At 47.8% G+C, this 27,717-nt stretch overlaps 1 protein-coding gene across 2 annotated transcripts; it reads right to left on the reverse strand.

The window, feature by feature from the left end:
- Positions 1-1,934: 1,934 nt before the first annotated feature.
- On the reverse strand, positions 1,935-27,321 carry ARHGAP19 (Rho GTPase activating protein 19). 2 transcript variants are annotated; one of them, XM_033066088.2, is made up of 12 exons: positions 27,243-27,321; positions 14,806-15,071; positions 10,903-10,983; positions 10,347-10,556; positions 9,566-9,792; positions 8,970-9,056; positions 7,980-8,045; positions 7,051-7,239; positions 6,294-6,392; positions 5,602-5,694; positions 5,092-5,160; positions 1,935-4,625 (listed from the first exon to the last, which is right to left on the reverse strand). In XM_033066088.2, the coding sequence occupies exons 1-12, from the start codon at positions 27,302-27,304 to the stop codon at positions 4,569-4,571; spliced, it is 1,506 nt and encodes a 501-aa protein (XP_032921979.1). In that variant the 5' UTR covers positions 27,305-27,321; the 3' UTR covers positions 1,935-4,568. The 2 variants fall into 2 exon arrangements, with proteins under 2 accessions (XP_032921979.1, XP_032921980.1); XM_033066089.2 differs by lacking the exon at positions 27,243-27,321 and adding an exon at positions 17,877-17,980.
- Between the last annotated feature and the right edge of the window lie 396 nt (positions 27,322-27,717).

Genomic DNA, 27,717 nt, shown 5'->3' on the forward strand with positions numbered 1-27,717 from the left:
AGGAGACGATCTTAATATCATGTAAGGCACTGCATGGGAGGGCTGGGTGGTGGATTTGTGCATCTTCCCAACAGCAAGGCAGGGGAGGCTGGTTTAGCTTTGGAGAGGACTGGGGAGGGAGCCACAGAAATGACCCCCCCAGCTGTGACTCCACTCCACTGCAACAGAGAAAGGAAAACTTGTCTCCCTCTGACACAGACTAAAATTGAAGGCTGGTGCTGGGGAATATCTGAATCTTGCCCTGTGATACATGGCTGGGGACAGCAGCTCCCTGCACAGGAGCCCCAAAACAACTCCATCACATTCCTCATGTGTGGGCACTCGCCAAGAACAAAGCTGGGCTGTAACAGGATGGGGTCAGAGAGGTGGTGCCAGTTGAGATCCCACTCCGGGATCTCAGTGTAAGGCCAGCACAGAGATCTTGGCATCTACATGCCTGAACAGTTAATGAGCTTCAACTCAAAATCCTCACTGGAGAGATGCGCAAACAAAACTAAACATGATAATTTATTCACTCCATGAAAAAATATTAGTTAATCCAAGCCAATGAGATTGTAAAACCTGATAACTGGTCTGGCTGATGCCAATATCTATCGCTAGCAGTAGTCATGTTTTTTGTCTACACTGTTGCCCTAGGCAGTAAGATGCAGCAGCAACATGACAGCTCCCAGCCACACATGATAATTTAAGAGAGAAAATATCTTATTTCAACTCCAAACCAGGGCAGAGCAGTTTAAAAAAAAAATCAAGACAACTTGCAAAAATTGATTTAGATAGCAGTGACACTCTGAAGAACTTATTTGCAAGTCTGTGCTGTGCAATTTGAGATAAAATCTGTTTAATGAAATGAAGGTGAGCACTGCTTGTTTGCTTTGTCATGCCACTGCTGTGCATACATACCAACAGGCCAAAGCAAACATACAGAGACGAGGGATCCCCCTTTAATATATACCTTCACCCAGTGCTGAGTCCCAGTGGCTGCTACCCTTTCACTTGCAGTCAAGCATTGCTTGGATTGTGGCTTCAGAAGCCAAAACCTTCTCATTTTTTAAATTATGTAAGCCAGATAAAGCTGTCACTTTGAATCACAGCTTATCGGGGGGCGATATTTGGATTTTCAGTATTGAAGATATCTGTTGTGAGTTTTTGCATTCCTTTGTTCGACATGTTCAAGAAGAGAAATGTCTCTCTAGACTCTCATGCTCACTTTGAAGTGCACAGAGGCCCATTGCCTCCTGCTCCCTGAGCTCCAGGGAGATGGGGCTCACCATTCCCATGACACCCAACTGCAGCCACGGAGGAGAAGGGGCTCGCTTGGGGCTCAGCCTGCAGGAAGGCAGCGCTGCTTTCAAACACGCTGCTCCTTCTCCTGCTTGTTTTTCAATTGCATGGCGAGGATGTTAATGAGTGTCTGAGCTATGGCAGGCAAGCCCAGGGCATTTCAAACGTGGAAGAACTTCACAGAGAAATAATCTGCATAAAATCTGAGACGCCATTATTAAGAAGGAGGAAAAGAAAATGCAAGCAGAAAGCATCCTCTTTCAGCAGCCAAGAGTGGCAAGAGAAAAATGGCCCTACAGAGAAAAATTTATTCATTTGATCCATTATTTATATAAAGTGTTCTTTGTAAACCTGATTTCCCATCACCCTGGATGACAGCAGGGGGAAGACAGGAAAAGAAGAGGTCCAACTTCATACTTCCAAGGGAAAGACAGCCTGTCTGAGCACCCTGTATCATGCAAGTATCCCAAAGGCTTTTGAGCCCATGTGCCATGGGAGGCCAGTGCCATCCCTGCAGGTGGGCAGCACCTCACCAAGCACCACTACACTTAAGAGTAGTAGCTCTGGGCTTCTAAGCAGACATTTCCTTCTTTTTTTACATGTATTGGAGTCCTTGTCCCAATGAAACTGCTTAAGCCATCAAGCAAAACCACTAAAAATAAAAGCATTTAATGTGGTGTTTTCACATGAACACACAGAGAGGCAACAGTCTGCAACAGTACTGACATAGCATATATAAATAAGGACAAAGATTAAAAATACTTTGGAAATGATAGACTCTGGGAACAGTTAGCGGCTGCTCTGGGAAGAAGCATCCTTATGAGTCATTGCACAGGGCTGACAAATGAGACACATCCAAGCATGACTAAAACTCTCCCGTGCCTGGGAGACAGTGTGAATGCATTGGCACTGCAACAGCCAAAGTCCTAGGGGTGGAATCTGTCAGCCACCACCATCCACAGCATGGTGAGCCCAGCACCACAGACTAAAGCCCAGGGCACTGAACCCCTCCTGGGACTGCCCTGTCAGGAGACAGCACCCACCCCTTGGCAGGTAAGGCATTTGACACATGCAGAGGGCTGGCCAGTGCCCCATAGGTAACTTTTCTTAGAGCTGAACAAATCTCAGCTGTGCCAGAAGCCAGACAGAGCGCCTGAGCTAGAGCCATCATTAAGGGGGCACAGTGGAGTTACATTAGTCTCATCTATATGGGAGCAGTGTATTTAGTTTTAGGTGCAAGAGTGCCTTGCCAAGCAGTCACCCATAGGAGAGATAGGAGATACACCAGATAGGGACAGTGGAAGAGGAGGGCTGAACAAATGCTTCACCCAGCAATTGCCCCCAATGCAACTAAGAGCAGAGCTAGCAGGAGCAGACCCAGCTCTTCCTGTGCTGCCACTTGACCTTTATCTGTGCCTCATCTCTGCTCAGAGGCAAAGCTGAGATTCCCAAGTCTCTGCTAACAGCAGGCTGCAGGGACAGGGCAAAAGTGCAGTCAGAAAAACACAGTGCCCTTCAGAGAAAAGCACAGAGACAGCTTCAGCCTCTGGAGGAAATGATTACAGACATATCCAAAAAGCACATGCTCCTACCACAGCAAATAGCCTCTGCCCTTCTTCACAGCATCATCAGTCTGGTCCCTGAAGAACCACAGCCCTTTCTTTGCTGTGACAGAGGCTCCTAACACCAGCAACTCCCAACTCACACATCTACAATCCCCCTACCCCCTATATTTTCAAAGCTCCAACTTGGGGTCAGACCGGGGACAAGCATCCCTGATAAAGTAGCAAAAACCATCCTTTGTACAGAGCAGCACAAAGATTTGTATCTTAAAAAAAAAAAATCACAATTAAAAAAAGTGACAAATTCCAGCTAAGCTGTACAGGGCTCCAATGCCCTGTTCTGACAGCTCCAGCCAATCAGACTGAACTCCCTGTTCATATCCCAATATTCACACCTCCTGCCACCAGTTGTTTCAGAAAGCTGTCAAGAGCAAAGCTCTAACTCCTGCTGGCTGCTGGTTCTTAAAGATTAGAAGACAAATATAATTGGATTCCAGAGATTATTTGCTTTGCTGAGAAGGGCTGAAAAGTGTTTAGATGGTCCCCCAGCTGATTAAATCTTTATTTCACAGTAGTGACCCTGTGTGTATCCTACCTCAGAGCGCTTGCAGACAGGTTCTTGGCAAGACTGGCTTTCTGGAGCACTTTGGCTTAACGAGACAGCTGACACTGGCCAGCTGTGACTGGGGTTTATCCTCTATCTAGGAGGTTTCATCTCATTTCTGCAGCTCAGACCAAAGAGCTGAACTCAGCTTCAGCCCTTTCCCCCAGTTTAATGATTAATCAGCCAGTTGCCTTACCAGCCATCCAGGCATCTTGAGCCAAAGCCTTTGGCACCATTTGCTGCAGATCACAAATGGATGGAGCCCTCTCTCACCTCTCTTTCACAGGCAGCCACAAAACTCTGCCTGCCTCAGGCACCCTAGCCTCCAAAGACTAGGGTTTTCTGCCCCAGATAGCCTTTGCCAGCCTCCTGCTCTGCTCAGTTGAAGTCTCTCTGGGTGAACACAAAACCAAGACACTGCTTGTTCAGAACTGTGCCACTGAAACATGAAGGTAGTGAGCAAGGGCTGTCTTCAGCTCAAGCTAAAATAGAGGGATGAGTTTATTGGGGAAGCTGCTTTCCCCTGGCTCTACTTGAAAATATGGCATCCAGAGCCTCTCCTTCCAGGCTCATCCTGTCCTCTGTACCGTTTGTGCACTTCAGCCCTTTGGAAACAGCAGAGCAAAATGGAGCCAAGAAGAAGCAGAGAAGGGCATGCCTCCAGAAGAGGATTGGAGGCAAGCTTAGATGTCAGGATGTGGGGAAGGGTTACAGCCCATCATTCTCACTGCTAACAGGGGGGGAAGCAAAACCAAGCCAACATGTTAAAAACTCAGAGCAGAAAAGCAGAAAAATACAGCCTAGCAACATTACAGAGAAAGCTGGGCATGCACACAGGGCTCTCCTTGTAAGCAATCACTCCAGCTCTTCCCAGAGCCAGCAGGTCAGACATGCTGCACAAGTTTTGGTTAGATAGTGGTTTGCCCCATAGTAGAATGAAATATAATTTATATACAGAAAGAAACAAATCTCTGCAATCCTTGCAAAGGTCCAGTTTCAAGAGTGCTGCTGTGTTGATGAGGGTTCCGTGAGCCTGCAGCACTCCCCTCTCAGTGCAGCACATTTTCTATTCACAGCTTGTGAGGCTGGGCAATCCCCACCCATGCATTGGTGCGAGGCATTCAGAGGGATGACGAATCCTTGGAAAGCAGGCGGGCTCGCATGCGTCTGCAGGATCCCTGTAGCAGAGAATGAGAGCAGTTGAATACCTGAGATACAGAATACCAAGCAAAAAAAGGATCCCCTGCAAGGACCCTTCCCTGGTGCCAGCCTCCCACACCTTTTGCTAAAGCTCTAGATGAGGCAGTGAGTAGACAGGAACAAACACAGCAGTTGGTCTTGGGCTGCACCAACCTCTTGTCCCATTGCCACCCTGACAGGCTGTTAGCACTATCCTGTGCTGCCAGCTTCCCTCTGCTTCCTGCAACAGCCAGCCTGCCACCTCACAGGCAGAAGGGCTGTAAGACCCTTCAAGGTCTGGCTTCCAGCATGTGACCTGCCTGCAGCTCAGCACAGAGCAGACTTCTACGAGCTGGGGCACCACAGCTGTCACAGAGCCTTGAGTATGTGCTGTCACCTCAGCAGGTTTCAGCACACCAGGTTCCCCAGAGGAAGAGGAATGGGGGATAAGGGGAAGTGTCTCACCTCTTTCTGGCCTTCCAAAGACTTCAGCTTCACCTGGGATATATGAGCAGGAGAGCCACATTTCTGTAACTGGACAAGAAAGGGCAATAGGAGTAGAGAGCTGGTAAATGAACTGTCATCCAAAGCCTTATCTTGGAGCAGCCTGTACCACCAAAGAGCATCTATCACCCAAATCCACTGGGTCTGTCTGGGCCAAGGGACAACCCTACTGCATACAGGCAGCAGGCTGTGTACAACCTGTGGAGGAGGATGAGAGGGAGGGAAGGGGGCACAAGACAATGCCCCAGGGCAGAACACAGCCAGAGAGACAAGACTGGAGTAGAGGCCCAGTGCTGTCACTCCTGCTCTGATGCTGCCCTTGCCATCTGCTCTGCTCCCCTGAGAAGAGCAGCTTCTCAGGACCTTACTTTATCAAACAGAAGAAACTTGGAATCCTTCTCTTGGGCAGAGAACAGTTCCCCTCAGACACTTCCCCACCAGCAGCTGGGTGGTGCTGGGAGCAGCTCTTACCAGTTGGATGTTCTCTTTGCTGACCCGCACAGGCTCTGGTGTGGTATCCCTGCTCTTCCTCTCCAGGATAACTGGAGTTCCCAAAACTTTCCGCTGTTGTAAGAAGAAAGGGCTGTTGGCTAGTGCTTAGAGTGCAAAGTAAAAAAGAAAGGAAAGGAGCAGGATGCGTTGCTGGTAAATACTTGAATGCTGGGAAAGAAAAAAAAAGAAAGGAAGCCAAGCTGGGACAAAGATTGCAAAGCAGAAACACCTGAAATACCACACCACTAGGCTGAGCCTGCCTGACTGTAAAGGGTTTGGGAGCTGACCTGAGGCCTGGCCAGGAGTCCAGCCTGTCAGAAGCAGGTACATGCTGCTGTAGGGCAGCCCATAATGTGCTAAAACCCGTGCTAACATGCTAGACTACATGACCAGCTGCCTGTCAATCCTCATCTCGTCTCAGGAAGCAATCAATTCTGCAGAAAGATGCATAGATCCTACAGCCATGTGTTTCAAGACAATTACACTTTACACTAACAAGGCTTATTGTCACTGTGCTGCCTTTTCTGCCCCAGTGAATCTGTGTTGTTTGGCAGGCAATACTTTGAGGAGTCCCTACTCTTTGAGCGTCTCATTCAAGGCAGGGCAAGACAGAAGCAAAAAGCAACATCAGAAATTCACAGTGGAGAGCAAGGGTCAGAGGGTACTTTTACCTTAATGAGGCCGCTGAAGGAGCGCGAGCGGGTGCGTCGCGGTGCTGGGGATGTGGGCACATCAGAGCCAGGAGTCAGAGCTGTTGGATGCTTATTAAACTAGGAGGAAACATGAGGGCAGTATGTCAGCACAGTTATACCGGTCCCTTACTGCTGTGTGCTGCTCTACCTGCTGCCCCAAAGCTCAGTTTCTCTCCTTCACCCCCTAAAATGAAGGAGCAGCTCAGAACTGCAGGAGGAAGGAAGCAGAGGAAGGCCACACCTTCCACCCAGGATTACAGGGAGTTTGGGTGCAAAGGTGTTTTGTTGCTGGCTACCAGATTAACCAAAAGTGGCAGATGTTGGGAGCAGAAAGAAGGCTGGGCAGCAGCTGGAGGCTGGCAGCCACAAGTGGTGCTGACCATCTTGACCAGTCTGTCTGGTGCAGCAAGTTGTCTGAGACCAAGAGGAGACCAGTTTGTCCACTCTCTGCAGGCAACAGGGGAAGAAACTTTTCCCTTTCTGAGAGAGGAAGCTCAACAAGGCCATGATCAGGACTGGGAAACTGCTGGCTAGCAAGTCCTTAGCTTGAAAACCAGAGCTCAAAATTCTGCTTGGTACACCTTGCCAGGACACCTCCTCCTCCTCTCTGCCCCTTACACAGCCCAGAGCCCACTTTCCCCAGCCTGCCCAGGATTAGGAGCAGCTCTCAAGAAGGCCCTGTCCATAGCCCTGTGCTGACAAGCACATCCCAAGATATCCTTCCTCCCCACACTACCTGCCGGATAAGCTTCTTCTTCTTTGCAGAGTCAGGCATGTTGTGGACGTGCTGCAAGAGCTCCTTCAGTGCCTCCTCCGTGCGCTGCTGGGTCTCCTCCTGATGGCAAGAGTCCAGCCGGCTTCGCTTCTGAGACTTGAGGGGCTGCAGCTCCTTGGAGCCCGAAGACGTCAGCAAATCCAGGTCGTCCTGGGAAAGCGGGGACAGGAGCCGCTTGCCATGCTTTAATCCCAACGAGCCACCCATCTGAGCCAGGCTAGGAAGAGTCTCATGAGCTGCCTCAGCCCCAGTGAATGCACAGGGCTGTGTTTTCCCTACCCTTCTGCAGCAGCACTGCATCAGCAGGCCCCGTGCCAGGAAGAGGTGACAGCAACACAAAGGTGACCCCATTGCTTCTTCCCTCCCCTCCCAGATGCAAGCTGCAGAAGCCCTTCCAGGCTTGAGAAGGGTCAGTGCAGCTCCTTGCCCTGCATCTTCCCTCTTCTGCAGCTATATGAAGCAGGGAAGCATTGCTTGCATTGCTGGCAAGACACAAATGTTGTCCCAGTGGCAGCAAGTAGCCTTTATCTCAGCACTTCTGCCAAGCATCCTGGCCATGGCAGCAGGCATGTCTGTCTGTTTAGAGGGCACAGCCCTGTGAAGGAGCAGGTGCTGCAAGTACTGGGCATAGGCAGCAGATTTGCTGTTAAACAGGGGCTTGTAGCTTTCTTTCCCTGTGCTTTTGATTAACAGATGCTTCAACTCTGCCCAATTTCCCTAATGCAGCAGCCTGCATTACCACACCATATGCTTCCCTTGCTCCTGCCCTCTGACAGATCCTCTTTCATGACTTGGTTTGTTTTCAGCTTCTATCACTCACAAAGACCCCTTCATAGCATCACATCCTCTGCTCTTTCATAGAGGGCAGGCACTGCATTTGCTGGTCTTACCTTTGATGTGTGGGCTCTGGATCCCAGATAGTGTAGCCTGGCACACTCCCGGATGTACACTGGAGCCTGTGACAATGAGCACAGAACAGGCCAAATGTATGTTTAACATCTTTGGCCTTGGGGCAACAGTGGCTGCAGCAAGAGCTGCTTTTCAACCACACAACACAAGCTACTTGTATCAAGACTCAGCCATTCTGGGCAAACAAAGCCATGGAATTTCATGTCCCCAGTGCATTCCCTGTTCCCAGTATCCTTTACATGCAGACATTCAGCACAAGTGGAATTCACAGTAGGAAAAAGTTCCTGTGGAACCCTCCTCTAAGTAATTGCCTCAGCTCTGAGCTGGCCAAACTGGGGCCTGACAAAGAACATCGAAGGGGAACTCTCCACAGGAGGACTCTGCAGTAAGCAGATGCCTCTAGTGAACCAGGAAGGCCCTGAGAAGTCAAGAAACTGTTGTAGAAACATTTCCTTGGAGGAACAGTTGAAAGCCCCACACTCCTGACTGTCCTACCACAGCACCCTGCTCAGAGCTGGACAGCGCCTGTAACAACAGTGGGCTGATGACCACTTGCAGAGAAATTCACAACAAAACAACCCACTGCATCAGGTATTCTGCTCTTGGCAGCACTCAGGCCGGACAAATCCCTTCCACTCCCTTATCCTGCCAGAACCTGAGTGCAGCCCGGTGTGTACCTGCCCTCGGGAGCCAGGTTTCCTGCGGGCAGCAGGTGCTGGTGTCCAGCAGAGGGGAGTGTTACACTGCACCGTGCTGCTGACCTGCCCTGCCAAAGCCACCCCCAGGGCTGCCTGCCCAGCAAAGACCTCCTCCCTAGTCACTACAGGAACAGTTTCTTGTAGAAAGTCTCCTTCTCCTACCACAGAAGAGAGCCCACAGAATGTACTCTCAACATGTGAGATCTGTCTGGACAGGGGCATTAAGTCTCCTGGTGATGGAGGCAGGAGAGCAAGATGCCAAGGCACACTTACCTTGAAGAGTTTCTGAGAATGTTTGATCATGAAGGTCACTCCATTGTTCAGCTTTGTGATATTTTCCTGAAGGTCATTTGCTGTCACCTGGCAAGGGGATACAGCCAAAGGCACATCCATTAGAAGGGGAGGAGAAGGGGTCTTTTCTGGGGCACAGACACACACAGTGCCACAGCAGATCTACTCTGACAGGCAGGGCTTATAGCATGCCAACAGCAGAGCTCACAGAGCCCAAGTTGCTCTGAGAGAAGATTCAGAGAGCAGTGGTGGCCAAACAGCTCACCAGCAGCACAAAAAACCTTGAAGAGAGATCTGCATGGTTTTTCTGAAGCTGACATTCTAAGAAGAAGCATGACTGTGCTGTGCTTTCAATTTTACTGAAAAAGAAGATGTGTAAGTTGCAAATGAGACCCATGGCAGGTCTGGGCTGAACACTAGGACTGAGTCCTGCCAGGAGGCTCCCACCTCTCCATCACAGCCTCCAACCCTCACATCATTGTGTCACTACTTAACCTTCTCATCTTGGTTTTTCCCCTGCCAAGCCTTTGCTTTTTACCTTGCAATATCCCACCCACAGCCACTGAGGCATTGCTCACATTTCTGGGCCATAGGATGTGGGGTGCAAACATGAGGGCAAGGTTGTGGGCAGACATCTTGTTCTTGTCCTGCTTCTTGGCAGTCTGGTAGAGCAAGTCCAGCAGCAGTTTGAGCAGACTGCGGTTGGGAGCGGGAAGGATCAAAAACAGCAGCTGGAGGGCTTCAATTTGGCGCTCTTTGTCTGGAGTGCTGGTCTTATTCCCCTTCTCATCAAACAGCGTCAAGTCTGCCAAATCACAAGGCAGAACATGAAGGACATACATTACCTTCCCTCAGAGCAGTCTGTTGCAACTGCTTATCCTTTCCTCTTCATATGCAGATCTCCTACAAACCCCTGCACAGTTCTTGGCCCTCCATCTCTCTTCCCCCCAGCTCCCAAGCTCCCCCACTCGATGTGTTAATCTATGCTACTCCTCCCACAGAACAACAGAGCTGCTAAGAGCTGTGATGGCTTGAAGGCAAAATGGAGGAAGTTCACATAAGGTAGTTCAATAACAGTTATTAAACACATAGAAACCACCACAGTTTGCTCAGAACCCTGGACATAACATAGATGGAGACAGAGGTTATCACTGTGGGCTTTACGCTGTGGTATGTGAGAGAATGGTCTAGACAGACTTGGTCTGATTAATCAGCTCTAGACTTTCCATCACCAGGCTGAGGTGGCAGGAAGATTCCTTCTTAGGCTGCCTTTTAGGAATACATTTCACAGCTTAGTGGGCTTTCTAGGAGGTCAGTTCCAGTCCTTCCACCCATCACTGCCTCTTGCTGCCCACTCACCTGCAATTTTGAGGTGGGCATGGAAGTGCTTGTGCGTCAGCAGCGGCTCTGGTAATTCACCCAGGAACATCTTAAGTAGGGTGGCCACATCATTGGAATGAAACTCCCCAGAGTCCAGGTCAATATCTGTACCACTGTTCAGAGCATCCTTTAGGATCTGTTGCCTGATGCTGTTGCCTGGCACTCGAAACAAGCCTTCTGCTCTTAGATCTGCTCAGCAGAGGGGAGAAAAAAAGGGCACTGAATAATCAGAGGCTGATTTCCCACCTTCTTACTAAAGCAGTTCCCTCCTCTTTCCAGAGCTTGACAGCAAACCTCAGCGAACTGCATTCAGAGACATGACTTCAAGCTGTCTCTCATCAGTACAGAAAGTCCTTGTACAGAGGGAAACAGACCAACATATCTGCTAGGCAATTCTGGGGAACAGTTGCCCAGCACAGTCCCAAACTCCTGCGGCTGGGGAGCTCAAAGCTTGTCACTCTGTCTGCACCAGAGACCTGAGGTGGGCCAGACAGATACCCACTGGGATAGGAAGACAGCAAACAGAGCCACTTACTTTTGTGCAGATACTCGATTAGCTGGGAAACCTGTGCAATGCCTTCTTCTGTCAGTGGTGAGCCAAACACCACCCCTTTCTCTGCAGAGCAGAAGACAACATGTTCAGACAGCTCAGAACCCAAGAGCCACAAAAATTAATGCTCCCCAAATAACAGGATTTCAACATGCAAAGACCAGTGCCCATAAATGTTAAGGGTGAAGGTCACAAGGATCCTCACAGATGTGAGATATCACAAACACTCCAAAATAAGTGACTTCATCTCACCATGCTGTACTCACATGGGCTTCATCATCCTGCTTCTTACCTCACTTTAATCACAGCTTTTATCAGCTAAAGCAAATATTCTCTAGCCCTTGAAAAAAAACAATAACAGAACAGATCCTTCAGTTTAAAATGGCACAGAATCTGTAAACCTAGACCTTATGAAGAGAGCAAAGTGGGAAAAGCAGATGTAAGAGCCTGGACAGCCCTGGTGCCTGCCACATTGGCACTCTCCACACTGTGAGAGAAACATCCAGATTAATCCTCAATGTGGCTCGACATGAAGTGGAACAGAAAGAAGAGCGGCAGCTATGAGTTTATGAGAGAGGCAAATAAGCACTACTGGGGAGAGCAGACATAATCTGACTGGCTCACACTAGCTTCCTTTTCAGCAAAGTAATAAGCTGGGCTCCTCTCACTCTTGGAGTCTGTTCCCATTTTATGGGATTGAGATTGGGCATGAGCTGCCAGCTCCAGAACTCCAGTAAGTAACACAGGGTGTAGTCCCAAAAGGTGGAAGCAACTGAACTGAAAGGAAGGAGATTCCTGCAGGGAAGGAAACCTGAGATGAGCAGTCCATTTAACTGAAAGGGATTGGTTGAACCAATGTGGAATACTCTTCTTGTCCACAGAGGAACTTCCCAGGTGAGATAGTGATTATCCAGGACAGTGTTTCCTAATAAATGCAACCTTGCTACTGAATGGATTTTTCTGTCAAACACACACAGCCAGTATGATCTGTCCCTCAGAAAGTGGAGACAACTCCCAGAGACTTCACTGGCAGCAACCAGAACTCCAGGCACCACACTTCTTCCCTCAGATGCATGGTTTGGACTGGAGATAAGATACTGGATAGACTGTACCACAACACTCTAACTGGGACTGAGAACTGGAACCAGGTACAGAGCTGGTTTGTTCTGCCCTTGTACTAAGGCTTCAAAGCAACAACAGATGTAAGAAAAGAATAGTCCTCCCTTCTCCATGACCAGACTGCCAGGAACATGGGTCACTTCTGAGGGCACGCTGGACACTTGCACCATTTGCACTGAAGGTTTCTCTCCTTACTGCTACAGCTGAAAGCCCAGCAATCCAAGCAATGCACTGACTGGTCTGATAAAAGTTATCTCCCCCACAAGCTTTCTCTTGCTTTTTTTCCCCCCTCATATCTCATTTTGATTTTACTTGCTTTTGGTCTCTTGTACTACAGATCTTACTTCTCTGCGGTGTTGATGCTCACAGCATGTGGGAGAGACCTGGTTAACCCTATGCACTTCTCTAGCAGCCATCCTGTGTAACTAAATTTATTCCGCCTGAAGAATGTTCTGCTTTCTTCCAGGACTTCTGAAATACATGGTAAGCCACCAGGAACTCCAGCCTCCTGTTAAATCAAGAACTTTCTGACCTCACTCTGATAAAGCACATGCTTCAGTCTGCAAGAGAAAGGAAGGCAATGCGAGCTCTTGATCCATACGAAAGATCTGAAAGGTTTGAGTGCAAAGGGAGAGAATGATTGGCAAAAGATTCTTGTCCTTGAAGAAAACTAAACTCATTAGACATTCAACAGATAGAATCAACAGTAGCCAGGAATAGAGAGGAAAATACATCTTGAGACATGCAGGGCCTGACAAATTCGATTTAGTTTTGAAGTCAGAAGCTGGTATCTGAATGAGAATTTGATTCTCAAAGAAACTTGAAAGATGTGTCTGGAGAACGGATGCTGCATTACAAAGGCTTAGATGTTATTGTACAATCACTTCTGAAACTAAGCAGCAGCCAGAAATTGAGTTTCCTGATGCTCAAAGAAGTTGTAAGTATTTGCAGTTTGATCAGCTCTGAGCTCCATGGTCCTTGGCCTCTGGCTTTGAAGAAATAAAACTTGTTTGTTCTAGCTGGTCTATAAGATGAAGAAAAACAAATGATGGCTCCAAGATGAAACACACAGTACATGAAACTGATTTTCTCTGTAGGCACAAACTTATTTTTCTCAGAGTTTGGCCAAGGAGTTCACAGACAGTGCCTGTCAATGCGGGGAGACACTGCTGTTGCAGCCTGGGAGTGCAGCCAGCAGACTTGGAAACATCTGCTAGCTGTAGTGACACATGGCCCTGGAGACATCTGAATGGGGAAAGGCAGAGCTCTTGGGGAAAAGAGTTAGTAGGAGATGTCAGGTCTGATAAAAGCAGTGCTCCAAAAGAGTACAGATAATTTAATAAAAAAATGAGCTGGAGAAGGCTCACCAGCCCCTGCTGGAAGATATTGAAAAGAATGTGGGGGTTTCCATACACACTAAGAAAACATTTTCAATTTGGTTACTCACTCACTTCTGTTTGTCAAGTGATGTGTGCTTGAATTTAAGATGTCCTGCTACTGTCTGGGAAGAGGCAGAGCAATAACGGGTATGAGCACAGTCTAACTGCAGTTTAGGGGCAGCACAAAGCCCTGTTATTATGGAGCAGCAAAGTAAGTCATGGCAATATTAAGTAATTCTCATCTAAGGATGCTAAAAGACTTGAAGTCTTTTATTTTCCTAGGGTAAGTGTATGTACCAGGATTCTTGCTGGGTCAGACAGAAGTGCAGGGCTGAAGCTGCCACCAGAAAATTCTGCCTGATCAGTGGGGCTGCAAAGCTTGTCCTTATGAAACACAATGGAGGAATAGGCTTGGTAGAATCAGAAACATTTAGAGAAATTATATAATGGTTGAAGACAGAAAAAAGCTGTAGTCAAACTATGCCATAGCAATAGATCCCTTCTCTGAGATACTCACAATAGCAGAACTGCTCAAAGGAAGGAGAAAACTTATCAGAAGTGTTCAACCTCAGGCTGCCAACATCTGAAGGCAGCTCACAGCTTCTCTGCCAGCAGCCAGCCACTCTAAGCTGGGAAACCAGAGCTGAGGAGGAATGTGAGGGGCCCAGATGGAGGCTGCTCCTCTCTAGATGAGTGAGAAGGTTTAAATGAACTTATCAGGAGAACCAGGTTCCCCTTGAGTGTGGGCAAAGGTGGGAGAAGACACAAACACACACCTAGAACACCCTTTCAGTTTCAACAGAGTGGTAGATGCCAGACATTGAAGAGGAAAGGATCTGAAGCAACCATTCTCAAAAGAAGACTTCTGTGAAAGGCCTGGGGCTAAAGTTTCACAACCAAGACAGCTGAACTTGAGAGAAGATAAGAATAGTCAATTTAGCAGAAGAAAACTTCACTGGAATGCTTTTCTAAGAGAGAAAGAGAGATATGTCACCTCCCATAGTTGAAACTGGGCTTCATCAGTCAGTCTGCAGAGCTCTGTCACTGACTCACTGGATTGGGATGTGGATCAGAGCATTTGGATGGAAGATGCTTACAGATTTCTGAGCTGCACAGTGGGCAGTAGACCCACTGAAGTCAGCCTGACATACACCACAGCAATAATCCCAGAACAAGGGTATTCTCAAAGTGCAGAGCATTTCCAGGATCAATTTCCTGGCCTGTTCTAGTCCTTTCTAGAAGTGGCATCCCCAGAGATTATGAAACCATGGTATTAAGCGTTCCACACGAGTTCAAAACTAGGGGCTGAAAGTTTTGTAAACTAAGTGTAACAAATGATGACAGCATCACTCTAAAGGTGGGCACCAGATTTTGTGCCATCCATACTCACCCTTGCGCTTCAGGGACATCAGAGAACGAAAAAATCCAGAGGCTGTGCTGTTTGCTCCAGGCAGCTTTGGGTCCTCCTCTCCCATTAGCTGGGCCAGCTCTGCCCCAGGCAAATCAATGAGCCTGGTAATGTTGCTGACAACCAGCTCTGTGAACACCTCTGGTTTTTCATGGCGCAGCTTTTCCACAAAGAAGTCAGGATTGAAGATGATCGGGTGGCTGCGGAGGGAGGAGTCATTGCAGATGACAAAATTGCAGATGGCATTACTGAAAAAAGGGAAAGAGGGAAAAAAAGATGCAGTAACTCCTCATCACTTTGGTTTTTACAGCCAGCTGGTCTGCCCTGAAGGAGACATCTGCTGACATGGGAGCTACCAGTCTACACCAACAGCACTGTCTGACTTCAGTGAGTGTTCAGTACAGCACAGTTACATTTCCCTATGGAACAAAATAATTTCTGGACTGTTTGTACAACACAGCCTAAGACTAGCACTCCACAGCGTGATGGTGGCATAGGCAACACATGACAACATCCAATAAAAACTTTCACTACATCTACATCTCTACTACTTGTTTCACTGTGTCTACATCGTACTAGCTCTGGCAGAGATGACACCCAATATTTACATTAACTTATCGCTTTAAGTCATAAATAGGTTTGGTTTTATCTCCCTTCCTGCCCAGAAATTCACTCCCAGTGGTCTGCAAATCTGAAAAACAATCTAAATTTTTGTAATGGCCAGCTTACATTCATCAGCTCTCACTGCCATTCCATCATCCTTTCTACCTTTCTATACACAAATAGATAGTTCCTGTGTCTAGGACTTTGTTTTTAAGGTCATAAATGTGCAACAACATGGAACCCTCAGTTTTGCTGTAGGTGTGGTCAAATGCTCCCAGGTAACCAATCCTTTGGTTACTGCTCTCTGCCAGCTCTGCACTCTGAGTCTGGAGCAAGTGAGAACTCATTGTCATGAGCCATGCAAGATCAATCCTTGAGAAACTCCTGCTCACTTTTCACCTAAGATTATCCCTTTTCAGCTCACCCAGTTCTTACCTCTTTGTCATCCCTTCATGCCCTTTTTATCTGACCTCCCTACTCTCTACTTACACCTACTTTTTTCATTTCACAGCTTCTCATGTGGCACGGGAAAAGGGATGCACCCAAGACGCTGCTCTGCCAAGAGTTACCTTGAACATGTACTATAACCCTACCAGAGGACAGGTACATTTATTGTGTTGAAAATCAAATCAAAGGGATATCAAAGAGATAGCTCATGTTAATCAGCACTCTTAATGCTCATACTTTTATTCAATTTCCATCTGCCTCTAGGTCTTCCATTACCATCTTCTCACCACTGTTTCAAACATTTTCATGTTCTTAAGTCAAGCCCACAGGCTAGAGTTGCCCAGCTTGCCTTTCCTGCCAGTCTTTTACCTAAAGGTGGGAATTAGTGTCATTATTCTCCAGTCATGAGCTACTGTCCTGATTTCATACTCAGCTATAAAGGGGCAGCCTGGCTCTGGGAATGGGTGTGCCATGGCTCTGGGAGGAGGATGCCTACCCACTCAGCTTGCACATACTGTGTGTGTTCACCCTTTTTCCATTCCTCAATGCTTTAATCATTCTTTAGCTCTTATATAATGCTTTCCACTCTTTCTACATCCATCCTGTGAGCTCTTACTGGACACCATTTTCCAAGAGCAGCTGCCAAGTGCACAGTTAATAGGGATGCTGTGCTTATGTACCAGGGATCGTGTCAGTTCCTTAGATACAAACGTGGGGCAGCAAGTCCTCTGCTGAACACCTCCAAGTCCAAAAAGGCTTTCCCTTCAAAACAAGCTTTTCTACAGAAGACTGGAGCACCTTGATCCTCCTCTCCTCACTGCTGAAGGGTGGAGGCCATGCCGTTGTGCTTAGAACATGCTGGGCATCCCTGCTCAGTGCTCAACACAGGTGCCACCAAAAGCATTTGCAGCCCACTGAACCTCACATTCATTGGCTCAAGAAACAGAACCCTTCACTACTAGTCCAGAGACCTCAGCAACCTCCTGTTCTGATGTAAACTGACAGTAGCTCATGACAGGAAGACATCAAAGCACCTACTGGCAAGCCACCTGATCTCCAGCCCACCTCCATGCAGTATCTGTGAACCCAACAGTTCTCTGAGCTACTGCTGTGTGCTTTTGACCTGAAAGACTATCTCCAGGATTTCCAGGATGCGTGAGCAGAATAACAGAACAGAAGCTGGGACTCAGGCTCCACAAGAAGAAAGATACTTGCTGAAACAAGAGGAAATGAGGCTCTCAGCAAGTCCTGCATCGTGAGAATCCGTACCAAACCCCCTCTCCTTTTACACTGCTCTCCACGGATGCCAAAGACGCCTTCAAGAGGATGGAGAGGAAGAAGGTCTGCAAGGCAGACTGCAAGGCAATCTGCCAGGTCATCTAAAATTTTAGAAAGGCTCCCAGCTGCCTGGCTCAGTGGCCCAACAAGCATACTGCTGATTCCAAATGGGGGCCATATTTTGCTGAGCACCTCCCAGCCTGTTTTTCAGCAGTTTGTTATCTGCAATAAATCAAGACCAAAATGCAACAATTCAGTACCAGCTGCCAAAAAGCAACTGCCAATTGATCTGATCATATTCGCATTTCATTGCATAGGGCTACAATGCACAAACAAGTGCCAGCTCTGCCCATAATGTGGAGCAAGCCCTTTGCCTGAAACCCATGACAACTCATTCTGTGGCAATACAGATCCTGAGAAGGGTTAATAGCAAGTGTATAGGCCCACTGACCCTGCCTGCAATGATCCGTGCACTGTTATTCACTCACTAGCAGTTTTGTTTCCCCACAGAGAAGATATGCAAATACTTTGCAGCAGTTACATCAAGCATCACAGATTATCTCTTCCCTCTGACAATTAGATATCTAGATTCACAGAAAGAAAATTAAACAATTTTGTCAACTAGCACTGACTGCTATGACTTCTCTGCACAGCCTGTGTTACAAGTCGTACAAAGTCCAACAACATTTAATGCAAAAGTAAATAGAAAAAAGTAAATTTCTTACATGAGTGCTGAGAGCTTTTGAAGAGGCATTAGGAAGCAGAGACAGGGAAAAGAACTTGCTCCTTGTTTCCAGCAACAAAAGAAACCTGCCTGTCCCAGCACAGCCTATGCAAATTCCACGCATGCTATGAGACACAAGGGCGCATTATTGGGTCTGAAAGGCCCCCTCGGCACACACTGGGCATCAGCCTTCACACAGGGACAAAACAGAAAAGAAAAGCTGGACAAATTGATTCATGTCTCTTGCCAAAGGCTGCGTAGCTGGAGTTTAACTGCAAATAATTCCTACATAGAAACCAGGGTTTTGAATTAGGACCAGCGTGGTATTAAGTGCTTTCCACCTGTATCCAAGAGGAATCCACAAAACAGTTCCAAGTCTACCCTGTGTTTACCATGAGTAAAGCCATGCAAACACATTCCCAACAGCATCCAAGCACAACCGATGTTACAGCACTGGCAAGACAATAGCCAAGTCCCTTAACTGCACAACCCCATGCCCAGAAACCTTGCTAGAAACACTCTCTGCACCTGCCTTTCACACTTTCAGATCCTTTCAAAGACAAAGCACGTAGATCAGCCCCTTCAGAGCTGGAATCAGCACCTGGCCATTGCTCCTTGCTACCATTACTGTGCCACCATGTGCCGTTCATTCACTTCAGCACTCCTGTTCCACATTTCTCTGGATTCCCGTCCAGTTTCCCTGCCTGCTGCAGCTGGGACCAGCCTTGTATACGCTTATTGTGATATGGCACTTCAATGAGCTACTTAATTTTGAAAGGTCACTTTATTAGCAGCTCTTCCTTGCACAGAAAATTTGCTTTTGTGTCATTATTGCTAATCAAAATGGAAATGTGAAGCAAACCCCTATTTCTGAGCAAAGATAAAGCCCCCACTGGCTTTACACACAATAACCCTGCCAATCCTCACTGCTGCACACACCATAACCTTCAGAAAGAGCCATGTGCCCCATCTGCTGTTTTCATGTTAAAAAAGAGAGATGGATGTACTCTACCTACACTCACAGTTTATATAACAGCAGCAAAGGGGAGACAAACACGTATTCATGGAGTTTATTGCCTTTTTTTTTCCCTTGCTTGCAATTACAGTTATATTTTCTATATGCTGTGATCTCAGATTGCTTTACGACATGTCAAAAGACAATAAAATAAAGGAATAAATAGCTTCCTCTCCAGTCTCATGAATATAATCAAATCCCAATGAATAATAAAACCTTGTTCTAATAGGGTTGTGATTAAGACAGCAGATTAAAAAAAATGGGTCCTATATTGTGCTGAGATTCTTGCCATTCTAGTATCCTTCAGAGGCAAAGCCTGTGATCCCAGCCAAGTCACAAAGAAAGCTGTCTGTCACACACAACGTTTTTGCTTCAGGCATGACAGCCCCATCATTTCATGGGGAGTGGATGGTGCAGGAGGTCAAAATCATGATGGATCAATTACTCCCTAAGGTAACTAGATCCAGGCCAGGGAAATGCCTTGGAAACTAGGACAAAAATGAGATTTTAACTGCCAAAACCTGGTGATCAAACCTGCAAGCAGGCAGATTACTTCAGGTGGCAGCAAGCTTGCATTCGGATAGGTGAGATGGAGCAGGTTTAGTGGCTTTCACAGATTTGACAATGTTCTAAGTCCACACATGTGGCAGAAGAAAGGTTCAAGAAACATGAAAGAGAGCATAAGGAGAACAGAAAGCAAGCAAGAAAGAAAAGGAAGAGGTACTTTTGGGGCAAGGCATCAGCTGTGTTTGTCTAGCTGGGAAAGTGGATACACTGAAAGCTAAAGATTTCAGAGGAGTCTGAAAGGTCTAATTCAGTGGGCAAAATCCAACTCCAGTGCCATTTTTCACACTTTGTACATCATCACTAAGGCACTATGCTTCAGACACACTACAGTAGACAAGTTTTACCATACAAGAGTAAAAGGATTAAAAAGCTTTTGAAAATAAGGCAGATAATAGAAGAAAATCTCCCTCTATAATAACAAAATCTTTAGATTATAAGAAAGAACCAGGCTGCTACCAAATACTAAGAGCAGAGTGATAAGCAGGCAGTGCTGAAGAACACAAAACATGAACAATTCTCTGCCTGGCTAAGCACAAAGGGACATGGGACAGATGCGCAGAGGCTCGGATTTCCCCAGGGAGGGAGAAGTACCATTGTTTCCTATGCTGTGCCAGAGTAAGGAATCAATTAATGAGGATGTCTGAAGACAGTATTTCCAGAGCCAGATAGGAGCCATCCCAGATTTTGCAAAGAGATGAAAGAACCATAGTGGAATTCTATGGAATCGTTTTAAGTACAAAAGGGCTAGAAGACAAATTATTTCCTAGATTAAGAAAGAATAAAAGAATAAAAGTGGTCTAATGGGAATGGACTGTAGAGACTTTAGAAGTGACTCCACAGTAAAAGTTGCTCTGAGGACTGTACTTCAGACTGACATTCTTGTAAGATGGTGTAACAAAGATCACATTCAGGCCTCAGACTTGGCACTCTAACTCTTCATAGGATGACTGATAAGCCTCTGAAAAATGTCAAGAAAAACACGCAGTAATTTTTGCCCAGGGTTATACTCATAAGGTCTTCAGGGGCAGAGTCCTTTTGTAATGAGTACACAGTGGGTGCCAATCCTTGCCTACTGTCTCTAGCCTTGACACAAGTAAGCCTTATGCGATAACACTGCCTTTTTAATTTTTGCTTTGCTTTCTTCACATTTAAATAGCTTACACAGAGTGATTCAGCCTTTTGGCTAGGAGAACAGATAATAATATACAATTTAAACAGCAAGGAGCTGGCTAAGAAAGCTGCTGTTATGTGATGGTGGCCTGTGCTCAACAACCTGGAACTAATGCAACTCCTGGCAACCTTTTGGAAACCAGGTATATTGGTTATCCATGTCACATCTATGAATTCAAATTCTGTGTCAGTGAACGACTCAGAGTAGATCTTGGCAACATTGGCTACACATCTGTGATGTGAACATAGAGGATATGGACCTATCTGAAAAGATAAAAGCATTCAGAGGGGTGGGGGTCTGTGCTTTGGAAGAAAATGAAAATGCAATATATTACCAGCATCAAAGAAAAAAACAATAACAAGACAGCTTGATATATGTGAAACATCGAGAATTTGCATTTCAGCATGAAATTTCTCAAGTTTGACCTACGTGAATTCCTTGTGATATTTTTAATAATAGCCACTGGAATATTTTAAAGTCAATCAAGCTGTACTTCAATCAGCCATCACAACATCAGAGCATCCAGATGCCTTCTAGTGCTAGGAGGGAAAGAACCAAGGGATGCCTTAGAGAGGAGCTGCACATTCACTGTGTTGCTCCACATCAAGTCTTCTTCCCAGTACCACCACCCCAGGTCTGGGTGCTCCCACACTCTGTGATGGCTCAGCTGACTACCCAAGACCCTGTAAAAAATGCAGAAAGGCAACTACCAGAAATCCAGTAATTTTACATTAAAAATCTGCAAGCTCATATGCCTGCCTTAAGATCAGATTAACACAGTCTAACAGTGTTAAATAGGAATGCTGCTCTGATTCTCAGGACTGTCAATACATTTGTGTCTCTATTTTAATATAAACTCCTACTGGGAGCAGCAATAGAAGAGGAGCCTTAGATCCAATCCTGATTTCACTGAAACCAGCACCAAAACTGAATCTTTTTAGATGGCAGCAGCTGCCTCTTCTCGTTACTGATCTGCTCACTTTTATCACTGTGGCATTGGGAACCTCGGTCACAGCTGGGGGCTCCGCTGTGCTCCGTGCTGTACAAACAGAACAAAGGCAATACCCTGTCTTTAGAGGGCTGATAGCTAAATCTGAAATGAATGCTGGAGGGACAGAAAAGAGAAGGAATCCCAAGAGAAGAGGCAGCACTATCAGTCAGCATGACTGATATAACTGAACTCTGCCAGCTTTTCTGTAGACACTATTAAAAAGGAGGGCGAGGAAGGACAGAAAAAATAATCAGGTCACACTGCAGACATTTAGAAGAAATCCAGCTTTTGTGCAAGGGGTGACATGGGACTGAACATAAAGGAGCTGGTTTGAAAGCTATCAGGCAGGGATGGTTGGGACATGGGACTAAGGAGGCAAGAGCTGAGCTTCATGAACTGGCTGGGAGCTGCTGGTGAAGCAGAGACAAGGCAGCAGTGCCAGGGAGCTGGAGAAGCACATCCGGACCCTCACTGCAGGGTGGGACACAGCCTGAGGAAGCCCCACAGCCATTTCCCACCCAATATCTGTCTGCCGTGTCCCCAGTGTGCTGGTGGGTACTTTCCAGTTGCCAATAATGATAGCATTCCCTTGCTCTTCTCCTTTTAAAATGTATCTACCGTCTTTATTTCCTCATGTTGAGTGTACTGGATGGAAGTAAGTAACAGGCATGGCCCAGTCCTACCTATACCTCCTTGGCCTCTAGCAATCCAAAATTGCTGCATGCATCTCTGATTGTCACCCTTACTCTTGAAGGTAAGAGTCCTCAGGCATCCTTCGGAGGCAGGATGAAATGGAGTTCAGACCAGCAAAGACATGCCATCTAGATGCTTATCAGTCTAGTAGCTCCAAGCCAGTGTCCAGGTCAGAGCAGAACTACCATCTTTAAACAGCAACTCATAACAATCAGATTTACTTCTGAGATGAAAAATCAAGCAATTACACAAAAACAACACAGCAAAGTTAACAAGCTATTGTGTCAGTCTGGAAACTCAGAGCAACCCAGCAAACCAGGACGGATGTTTTCCTCCTGTCCTCCCACAGGATGATACCCAAAATTGGTAGCACCAGCTGGTGCCCAGAACACACTTGGGAATCCCATCCCACCATCAATTGGTAGAGTGGTGTTTGAGCAAAGCACCACAATTTGAGTACAGTGTGCTGCAGCACTCACAGGTTTGCTTGACTGCAGTTGCTTTTTTGGACTGAGAAGATACTGAGGCCTGGGCCAGGACCCACAGCCAGCTCCTCACAGTACTGTTGGTGAGGTTTTGTAGTCACAGCCTGGAAAATACAGAGGACCAAGGTATCCATCTTGGATACCAGCTCTTGGTTCTGTTCACTACACTTCTGTAATTCCACAACGCTCCAGAGGTGCAGTGAACAAGCTGCATCCTTGCATCTGTGTTTTGTATCACAGTGGTGTTTGGAAAGGATGATAGCACATCAAATCCCTCCTCATCAGCAAGCCTTTGCAGACACCACTGAGTATGTCAGAGGCCACATCCCTTGCTCCAGATGTGTAAACTCTTACAAGCTGGAATTGTGATGAGGAACACCTGGATGCATGCCAGCATTTAAATAAGCTGGTGACATCTGGTCAGGGCTGCTGAGGCACACAGATAAACAGGCTGGGCCTGCCACTGAGCAGCACAGCATGCAGCACCAGAGAGACAGAGACTCTCAAAGCAGCCCAATTAACTCACCAAACTGAGCAGTGTGCAGGCCTAGTGCTTTTGAAGGGGATCTGGGCAGGCTAGGATGTCAAAAACTGGAATACTGTACACAGATACCAGAATTCATATGACAATAACCTAAAGTGTCACTTTGTGCAACTCTGGGGAGATACAGCTTCTCTTCCCATCCTGCCTGACAGTCCATCTCTGTCTGGATCAACTGCTTCACTGCAGAGCCCAGGGATGTATTGTGATATATTTATACATGCTCCAGGGGCCACTCAAGAGAATGCAGAGCAGCATGTGCGTGAGGAGAGCTCCAGGAACCCCCAAGAGCTTGTGAGGATGTTCCCTAAAAGGCTTCCTGCTCTCCAAGGCATAAAGAGCCACAGCATGCTTGTCTCCTGCTATAAGACAGCTTGCAAGCAGGGCTGTAGGAATGCCTATATGGAAGTCCCAAACCATAAAGCTGCGTTTCAACCTTGAGTATGAGCTCCAGAAAAACAAAAAGGAAAACTAATGCCATTTCCCCTGAGAAATTCCTGCCTCTGAAAATCAGAGCTGCCACATTACCGCTCAAGAAGAAAGGATGTTTTGGCTGGAGTCCAAATTATTAGAGCTTTATAGGCCAAAAGCAAACACATTAAAAGTTCCTGTAAGCCAGCTGGCAGGCAATTATTAAGCAGCTTATCACATTCCCTGCTATCTATAGTTTCTGAAAATAAAATTTATGAGGAAACTCTAGATGGCTTAATTGCAATTACCGAATGTAGAGGTGAGAAAGGCTGGGACTCAAGGAATGAGGGTTTTGCACTTTGGAGCAAAGGGCCCAATGCTCTTGTCAGACACCATGGTAAGTGTGATATATTACCAGGATGAGAGGCCAGGGACACACCAGGCCTGTGAAGCTTTGAAAAACTTCAGCCTATTTATCCCACTAAGCAGCCACATTTCCTCCCATTTCTCAGCCCATGCTGACACCAAGACCCCTGTGACTTGGGAACTCTGGAACCCATGGTGTCAGTCCCTAGGATCACAGGGCAGGTTTGGAAACAGCAGCAGACAGCAGGGCAGTGCCTGAACCCAGCCCTAACCAGAGTGCAGGACAAGGAAAGGGGTTCAGCTCTCCTGCTGAAGGGAGTGTGAAAGTGAGATCCTACAGAACGAGCTAGGTCCAAAACCACTGGGATATATAAGGCCTCAGCTGTGACCAGGAGCCCAGCCCAACAGAGGGACAGTATTTCCAAGATGGACTTGACTTCAGCGGAACCATTTGACATTAGCCAGCATTTCCATGCTGCTCTGTCTCCTTCCCATCTGTTCATGTCACTTATTAAATCAACACACACTGAGGACTTTTGACCTTTAGGACAAGGCATTTAATTTCCCAGCAGTGCCTAGCACTCAGTGCTTCAGTTTCAGACTGTACTAAATGCCCAGGCACCTTTAAAGGAGTGATAACGAAGCTCTGTGACATTTTCATAGGCATGTAAATGTGCACACAGCAACAAGGCAACGACCAGGCTGGCAAGGAGACCCAGACGCTGCTTTGGGCTATGTGGGAAGCAATGCTCCCCCTTCACACAAGCAGACAATAAACTGAAGAGTAGCAGAACAAGGATCCTGTTGTCAAAGCCCATCCCACCCTCAGTGGGAACAGGACAGGGTGTTACATGCAAACATATAAAAATACTGCAAATACAGCATGGCCCTGACTTCAGTTCAGATGCATACCCCACAGGACTTGGACTGAGTATGGGGTCAAACACAAGTCTAGGTCTCAAAGATTCTCATGGGGGCTGTGGAAAAGGGAATGTGTGAATAAGATTGTCCTGAGCTCCCAGGCTATCTTCAGAGGAAAGCAGCCATGTGTTCAGACTTGGCTTTAATTCCAAAATCAACCATTTTTTCCTGCCTGACCCTCAGCAAGTCACTTTGATTTTTTGCCATCAAGTCATGTTTACAGTGAACATTTTCCTATTTCCAGTAGAACACAGATAGCAACTGTGTCTCCTTTCATAACCTGTTTACGATGTAAGCTCTTGATGTCCATTCTATCAGCTCCACTATCAAGCCATTTTAGCAAGATGCTTTATGGCTTTTTCCAGCTTCTTCCAGACCCGTTGCTTTTCCCCTTGTGCTCGTTCCACCCCCGCCATATCAAATGGCCGACATGAGTGTCTGGCAAAGCGTTCAGGCACTGCTTGAGTCGGACATTAAATGCATTCATTAAACAGACAGATGTTTCCCTTTTGAAATTGAGCTCTCTGACACACTGCAATCTTCATTCTCAGTAATGAAGAACCAGGCAGAGGATAGAGAGACCACAAACAGAAGAGAGAGACCCACACAAATCATCTTTTGTCATGCTTAGTAACATTTGGTAAGGAGTTTAGGACAACCAGCTTTTAATCCCCCTCTTTAAGTCAGCATGCTATAATACCACACACAGAGCAAGGAAGCTTTACTAACTAACTTGCACTTCTCTCCAGATGAGAGGAAATGGGCAAAAGCACAAAAAAAGCAAGCTTTGTGGCCTGTGTGGTGATAGACCAGAAAAGCGAGAGATCGATTTTCTAGCGCTACCTGTGGGTGACAGGCAGTGCTGGAGGAAACTCGTACTTAAGGCTTTGTATTAACATAATCCTTGCAGAGTGTGGGGGTAAAGAGCAGGGAAATACATCCTAAAGACAACTCCAACATGGAAAAAAAAAATCTATCATTTAGGCTGATCCAGGCCACGTTAAAAATGCTTTATCCAAAAGGGCGTTTTAAGCATTAGCTGTACTGAGCATATGCATCCCTTTACCAGGTCCAGCATTTTAGGCACTCCCTGCCCAGATATGCTGCAATGAGCATCATCTCTTCATCCCTCCTTGCAGGGCAATGCTCTGCCCCAATCCAGGCACCACAGCAGTGCCCCCAGATAAACAGAGCAAGTGCCATCGGGATGGGTCCCACTCAGTGAACACCATGGCACCATTGTGAATCAGGCTGAGTAAGAGGCATCAGCCCTCAACTGTATTTATTTATTTACAAGAACTACCATTCAAAGGATACTCAGTTCGCAGCTACACACCACACGTACAGGGGGAGAAAAAAAAAGGGGGGGTGGGGTGGGAGGGGAAGAAAAAGATACTGCGGCCTTTTTAACAGTCATCTGACACAACACTGTTCTAGCGTGGTGCTCATGCAGTCCTCGCTATTTTATTGCAGCAGTGACAGAACGGTGGTGCATACAGAAGTATGCGCTAAAGGTGAATTCCGTGAAGCTGACATTGCTTGTGTGTTCGGAAAGCCAGAATAACGCATAGAGCGGACAAAGCAAAGGAGAAGGAGGGCTGGATGCGAACTAAGTCTATCTAGTGCCATCACCCTACCAAACCCCGCAACTGCCAAGCGCTCGGCGCCGGCTCTGCGGCTGCAGCAGGAGCGGGCAGCCCGGCGGGGCCCGCAGCGGCGGGGCCGGGCAGAGCTGCACGGCGGGCACGGCGCCTTGCCACCCCCCGGGAACACCCCCTGCCCGGGGCGGGCGGCGGGGCGGGAGCGTTCCCGTTGCAGAGCGGCAGGCGGCGTTTCCCCGCAATGCAGCACCGGGATGCTGCGGGGAGCGCTCCCCGCTGCACAGCCCGCGGGGACACGGGCACTGCGGGGACACGGGGTCCTGCCGCGACCCCCGCGGGACTGCGCGACAGCTCGGACGAGCTCCGGAGCCGCCGGAACACTGAGCCCGACAGCTCCGTTAAAGTGCTGGGACACCGGCGGGCGGCGCGGTAGCGGGGACGGCGCGGTTCGCACAGCCAGCACCGCAATGGGCGGGCCAAGGGGCACAGACCGGCGCCTGCCCACCAGCTGCTGCGGGGTGCCCGACCCGTTAATCGGCGGCGACGGGCCAGGGGGAGCACGCCGCCGGGACGGGGCGAAGGGGTGTCCGAAATCCCGCTCCTACCTGCCGCCGCCGGACGCCGGTGCTCCCGCCGCCATCTCATACCTGCCGCTCCGCCTGCCCATTGGCCCGCCGCACCACCCCCTCGGCCCCGCCCCGCCTGCGCTGCACGACGCCATTGGCTGCGGCCGGCACCGCCCCGCCGCTATTGGCCGGTTCGAACGGGCAACGGCCGGTCCGCGCGCACGAGGGGCGAGTGCGGCGGAACGGCCACCCTGCGGCGCGCGGCACGCTGGGAGTTGTAGGCCGGCGGCGCAGGCCTGCGGTGCTGCCTGCCGGGTGCTGGGCACCCCCACACCGCGGGCCTCGGTCCCCGGCGGCGGAGCGGGTGCCACAACCGCTTCACGGCCAGGAACTCACCCTGGGCCCGATGCACCCGAGCCTGCAGAGCCCGCAGAGCCAAATGCTCCAAGAAGCACGAGTTACACCATGAACTGCAGTTCTCATCTTGGCTTGAGTGTTCTTTTATCACTGCTCT

Source organism: Catharus ustulatus, chromosome 8, assembly GCF_009819885.2.
Source record: "Catharus ustulatus isolate bCatUst1 chromosome 8, bCatUst1.pri.v2, whole genome shotgun sequence".
Lineage (NCBI taxonomy): Eukaryota > Metazoa > Chordata > Aves > Passeriformes > Turdidae > Catharus > Catharus ustulatus.